The sequence below is a fragment of the Priapulus caudatus genome, unplaced genomic scaffold (genome assembly GCF_000485595.1).
Source record: "Priapulus caudatus unplaced genomic scaffold, Priapulus_caudatus-5.0.1 Scaffold1933, whole genome shotgun sequence".
In the NCBI taxonomy this organism is placed as follows: Eukaryota; Metazoa; Priapulida; class Priapulimorpha; order Priapulimorphida; family Priapulidae; genus Priapulus; species Priapulus caudatus.
The window spans coordinates 19,893-26,280 of record NW_014578994.1 but is presented as its reverse complement, the minus strand read 5'-3'; the positions used below and the strand labels follow the sequence as shown (position 1 = coordinate 26,280).

The window sequence follows — 6,388 nt, the reverse complement described above, 5'->3', positions numbered from 1 at the left end:
GTGCTTGCTCGTGTTTGTCTCTCTCTAACCTCCACCAGCGGGCGCCCTCTCTTTATCTCGCTATGATTGGTCTGCCTTTCATGCAACGTGTTTGTGTCGTCGTTGGTCGTTCTTGCCTAATCCTCTACGACGCGCGTTTTTTTTTATGCTCCGGCCCTATGAATGTTCTCTGTCCATAAACGTGCCTTGTGTTTCTCTGTCTGTCTGCCTAACGCCTCTACACGCCGTTTTTTTTACTCGGCTAGGAATGTCTCTCTGTCACTAAACGGCTTGTTGCTTTCTCTGTCTGTCTTGCTAACTTACCCACGCGGCGGCGTTTACGATGCATTCCTTGCCGTGTTCAGCGCGTCCGCTGCTGTCGATAAACGTGCCAGGTGATGTTTGGGCCTCCAATTTGCTAGACCTCCATACGCGCTTCAGGATGGTAACTGGACGGCATTCGGCCTCGTCGATGGATTGCGTGTACGCTTGGAGACGAACACCAGCACGGCCCGTTTCTCCTGGCCTCCTATCCACCAACGACTCGCTACTGCCTCCGACCCGCCGCCCGTACGATCTGCGTGGCGCCTCTGTGGTGAGGTCGACGCGAACGAGACGAAGACGGCGGAGACGGTCGTCCATGAGCCGTGTAGCATGCAGGAATGCATCCGTGAGTGTGGCGAGAGAGGGGAGGAGAAGAGAGGAGGAGGAGGAAGAGGGGAGGAGAGGTGGGGAAGAGGATGATGAAGTAAGTGGTGAGGTAGAAAGGAGGAGGAGGAGGAGACGGAGGAGGCGGAGACGTCGCTCATGGAGCGCTGGTAGCATGGCAGGAATGCATCCGTGAGTGCGGAGAAGGAGGAGGAGAAGAAGTGGAGAAGAGGGAAGGAGAGGTGGAGAAGAGGATGAGGGAGGGGGTAGTGAGGTAGAGAGGGGGAAGGAGGAGACGAGGAGGCGGAGACGGTCGTGCACGAGCCGTCGCAACATGCAAGCGAATTGCATCCGCTGACTGCCGGAGAAGGCGGAGGAGCCGAGTGAGGAGGAGGGAAGAGGCGGACGAGCAGGTTGGAAGAGATCGAGGATGGATGTGCGCTGAGTAGACGAGGGGGAGGAGGAGGAGACGGAGGAGGCAGAGACGGCTCGTCACGAGCCGTGGTAACTGCAGGAATGCATCATGAGTGCCGCGAGGGAGGGGAGGCAGAACAGAGGAGGGAGGAGAAGAGGCGAGGAGAGGTGGAAAGAGGATGGGGAGCGAGGTGCTGAAGCCGTAGAGAGGGGGAGAGGCAGGAGGCGGCAGACGCCGTCGTCACCGAGCCGTGCTAACATGCCAGAATGCATCCGGAGTGCGGAGAATGAGGAGAGGAGGAGAGGAGTGGAGAAGAGGGGAGGAGAGGTGGGGAAGAGGATGAAGGAGGAGGTGGTGAGGTAGAGAGGGGGAGGAGGAGGAGGCGGAGACGGTTCGTCCACGCAGCCGTGTAACCATGCAGGAATGCAATCCGTGAGCCGTGCGGAGAAGCGAGAGGAGCGAGAAAGAGAGGAGGAGGTAGGAGTGGAAGAGGCGGGTAGAGATCTGAGGAGGAGGTGGTGAGGTAGAGAGGGGAGGAGGAGAGACGCGAGGGAGCACGAGACGCGTCGTTCACGAGCCGTGTAACATGCAGGAATGCATCCGGCTGGAGTCGGGAGAGAAGGGGCAGGAGGCAGGCTACGCTGCGCTGAAAAGAGGGGATGAGGAATGAGGAGGAAGGTGCGTGAGGTACTAGAGAGTGGGAGCGAGGAGCGAGGAGGCGGACGCGTGCCTTCACGAGCCCGCTGCAACATGCAGGAATGCATTCCGTGGAGGCGCGAAGCAAGGAGGAGGACGGCAGAAGAGAGGAGGAGGCAGGAGAAAGAGGGGAGGAGACGTGGGGAAGAGCGTGAAGGGAAGTAGGCAGGAGAGTAGGGGGAGTAGAAGAGGTGAGAAAGAAAGGAGGATGAGGAGAGGAGCAGAGTAGGAGGAATGGCGTTGGGAAAATGTCGCGCGTGGCCTGATATCATAGTGTATGAAGGATGAGCTACCAATTATTAGTACTAGCTTAGTCAACGTGGTGGACTAAGCTATTGACCGACCACACCACATCTGGTCAGTGTCAAAACTGACTAATTGGCATTCAGTTGGCTTTCGAGAAAGCTCCCCCTAGCACGGAGGCGAAACGAAAGCAGGTACGTTTCCATATTCTTTCACGGTTGCAGTAACAATAACCCTGTTAGATCATATTGTTCTACCAAACGAATAAACTTAGTTTAATTGCAGATTGTTAATCTTATTTCATTTATATACGTTGTTTCTCTTACCGTATTTCTTCCGCTCGTCTTTCCAATTAGCCTACACCACCTACCTCATCTCTCTACTCTCTCTCTCTCTCTCTCTCCCTCTCCTCTCTCTCTCTCCTCTCTCTCTCTCTCTCTCCTCTCTCTCTCTCTCTCCTCTCTTCTCTTCTCTCTCTCTCGCCTCCTCTCGTCTCTCTCTCTCTCTCTCTACGTCCTCTCTCATCTGCTCTCTCTACTCTCTCTCTCTCTTCGTCATCTCTCTCTCTTCTCTCTCCGTGGCTCTCTCTCTCTCTGCTCCTCTCTCTCTCTCTTTCGGCTCTCTCTCTCTTTGCTCTCCCTCTCTCGCTCTCTCTCTCTCATTCTCTCTCTCCTCTCTCTCTTCCTCTCTCTCTCTCTCCTCTCTCTCTCTCTCCTTCTCTCTCTTTCTCTCTCTTTCTCCCTTCTCGCTCTCCTCTCTTCTCTCTCTCTCGTCTCTCCTCTCTACTTTCTCTCTCTCTCTCTCTTCTGCTGCTCTCTCTCTTTCTCTCTCCCTCTCTCTCTCTCTCTCTCTCTCTCTCTCTCGTTTCTTGTCTCTCTCTCTTTCTTTCTCTCTCTCTTTCTCTCTCTCTTTCTCTCTCTCTCTCTCTCTCTCTTTCTCTCTTTCTCTCTCTACCTTCCATATAATCTCTCGCTGTCTTTCCATTAGCTACGACCACAGAGGAACCGACGACCGAGGCAACAACTGAAGCGACCACTCAACCAACCACCGAAGCGACCACTCAACCAACCACCGAACTCACTACACAGCTCTCGACCGAACCTGACGTCACCACAGAGCCGACGACCGGTATAGCAGTGGCGACACCTGTCGTCGACGCGGCGGCGGAGACAGGCGTGCTGCTCGTGACGTCACTACAAATCCGCCCTCCGCGAGGTTCCACCGCGGTCATGGGCATCGCATGTGAATCCAGCGCCATCGTGCGGCCGCGCGGGAAACTATTAACGCCTTCTCTCGTCTGTCAGCTATTCCTGTGTGTGCGGTTGCTCACGTTCTGTACATCCACGCACGAGCCATCTACTGTTGCACTACGAAGAAATGTATGAGTCGTCTAGTGTTGTTAACTGTCGCAAGTGTATTTTCTACTATTGCCTCCGTCTATCTACAACATTTTTATTGCTGTCTATATTTATCCATATGCTTTAAATTTCTGCCTACATCTATGTATATGTATATTGTTTCTACTCTTGCCAATTCATAACATTTCATCTCTTCCCTTTACCTATTTATGAACTTAGAAGTCTTGCCTACGCATATTTCTAAACTTTGAATTCCTTCTACACCTATTTCTAAACTCTGATGAAGTTTTGCCTACACAAATTTATAAACTATCAATTCTCCTCCTACACCTATTTATGAACTTTAATAAAGTTTTGCCTACACAAATTTATAAACTTTGAATACTTTCTACGACAATTTATGAACTTTGATGAAGTTTTGCCTACACAAATTTATAAACTTTCAATAATCCTCCTACACCTATTTATAAACTTTCAATTCCTCCTTACGCATATCTAGATAAATTTTCAATACTTTTCTACATATATTTATAATATTGCTAGTCTTGCCAACACTGTCTCATAAAGTTGGCATTATTGTCTACGCTTAAAGGGACTACGTCACGAATTTTCCATGGTAAAATTTGTACAAAAAAATTGCCATTTTTTAAATTAAAAGTAAGAACTAACGTTACTTATATTCTCAAACTCTCACCTGATAAAAATGTTTTTACGTTGGTTAAATTTGCAAAAATCTAGACGATTTGGTAATTTCTGTTTTTCTTACACTATTCCCCCAGTACTGTTCAGATACTGGCGTCTCTCTGTTTTTCACCGGCAAATTAGGGCATATAAAGAAGGTATATAAGCATGAAAAGTAAACAGAAACACTAATTGTATTTTCATACATTTTATTTTGTACAAATAACACACAAATATACTACTTGATTTTATTAAGAGTTGTTAGTGTGGTTAGAGTTATCAAGAGCTAATAATACCTTAAGTATTATTAAGAGTTGTTAGTGTGGTTAGAGTTACAAGATTGTTATTGAAAGCTAATAGTCCCATAACGTATTACTAGTTATTATAGTTATTCACACAGGTAGGCCCTATGCTGCTATACATATAGCACAAGGACACGTTGTCAGAAACTAAATTAGTCTTAACATTAGTCTTAACACTAACATTTTCTTGTAGACCGTTGACAGCGCTTTGTTTCGTATTGTTATGAGGAAATCTGCTACGATTTTCCATTCAGGTAACTTTTTTTTTGCGTTTCTGTCGACGGTCTAAGAGAAAAAGTTAATGTTAAGACTAATGTTAAGACTAATCTTGTTTCTGACAACGGGCCCAAGGTATATACATGTGTGAGTAGAAACGATATACACCAGGTAGATACTAGTTATTCACACAGGTGAAGTGGTAACACGGCTACACACAGTGCAGGTATATATTTATATGTATGAGTAGGAATAATATACACTAGATAGGATAGGAATAGGCGTGTGATCACAGCGGAATAGAGCATAGGCAGAGACAGGTGTTAGTATGGACGATAGGTAGGCAAGCTTAACACTCGTACACAGCTACACACAGAACAAGTATAGACAGGAATAAGTAGCGAAGATAGACACTATAAGTATGCAAAGCGTACACAGGCAGGTAAAGCGGTATCACGGCTACACACAAAACATTTGCACGTATATTAGGGTACGAGTAGGCATGATCAGGGAGTCTATAATAGGACTATAATAGACCTATTATAGACTCTCTGGCATGATATACACTGCGTCTAGGTGGTGTGGATGTGAAACAGCTACATACAGCATAGGTATATATAGGTGAAAGATATACATTCGGTAAGAGAGGTAGCCAGCCCTCACACGCCAATTATTTTGTCTGAAAATACGTCTTCAAGGTTTACAGCAAAACTCTTATCTTCGCTCTCTCACTCGCTTCACTCATGGCTTCAAGGTGACTTTGAGTTCATCGGTTACTATGGTAACCACAGCAGCCCGAGCGACATCTGGTGGGTGGAGCTGACAGATGAGACGGCACCAGAGAGCACACCTGCGGTTGTTTACCAGCCTGGTCGCCTAGCAACCTACGTCAGCTATATCTCGCATCCCATAGGTATATACACGCCATTTATTTCTCTCATCCTATATAGCTACTATATACACATCTCGTATCTATTCAGTAAATAATTCAACGACTTCTGTAATCTTTTGGCTATATTATACTATAGGCTGAGGCGTGTGTTAGAATAGCCTAGCGAGGTGGAATCTATTCAGTCTTTCATTGTTGTCTGTGTTGTTGTTGTTTGCTGTGTTCTCGTAAGCTGAGACGTATGTTATAGTATATATAAGTATAGCATGCTGATATGAAATCTCATTAGTCTTCCGTTGATGTGAGAATATTTACCGTTGTCATTTTCTCTCGGCTATGTATAGTTACGATCATAAACGTGCGGACACTTGTCTAGCTATTCAGAATTTTTCGTTGTAAGCGTCGCTGACGGTCAATTTTATTTAAGTTTTTTTTATTATTATCATTAAAAACGTGCTTGTGTTTGTCTATCTTGCTAACGTCCACCTTGCGGCCTTTTATCTCGGCTGTGATTGGTCGCTTTCATGAACGTGTTTGTGCTTGTGTTTGTCTCTCTTGCTAACCTCCACCACGCGGCCTTTTATCTCGGCTGTGATTGGTCGCTTTCATGAACGTGTTTGTGCTTGTGTTTGTCTCTCTTGCTAACCTCCACCACGCGGCCTTTTATCTCGGCTGTGATTGGTCGCTTTCATGAACGTGTTTGTGCTTGTGTTTGTCTCTCTTGCTAACCTCCACCACGCGGCCTTTTATCTCGGCTGTGATTGGTCGCTTTCATGAACGTGTTTGTGCTTGTGTTTGTCTCTCTTGCTAACCTCCACCACGCGGTTTTTTATCTCGGCTATGATTGGTCGCTTTCATGAACGTGTTTGTGTTTGTTTTTGTCGTTCTTGCTAACCTCTACCACGCGGTTTTTTTTATCTCGGCTATGAATGTTCTCTGTCATAAACGTGCTTGTGTTTCT

General features: G+C 46.9%; 1 protein-coding gene across 1 annotated transcript in view; it reads left to right on the top strand.

Moving 5' to 3' along the window:
* Positions 1-6,388, top strand: part of LOC106817934 — a gene marked incomplete at its 3' end in the record, with an annotated part of 31,373 nt that overhangs the window by 5,169 nt on the left and 19,816 nt on the right. Inside the window, exon 4 of the mRNA XM_014822643.1 lies at positions 5,293-5,451. Within this exon, the coding sequence (XP_014678129.1) occupies positions 5,293-5,451 (159 nt within the window). The remainder of the gene's footprint in view (positions 1-5,292; positions 5,452-6,388) is intronic.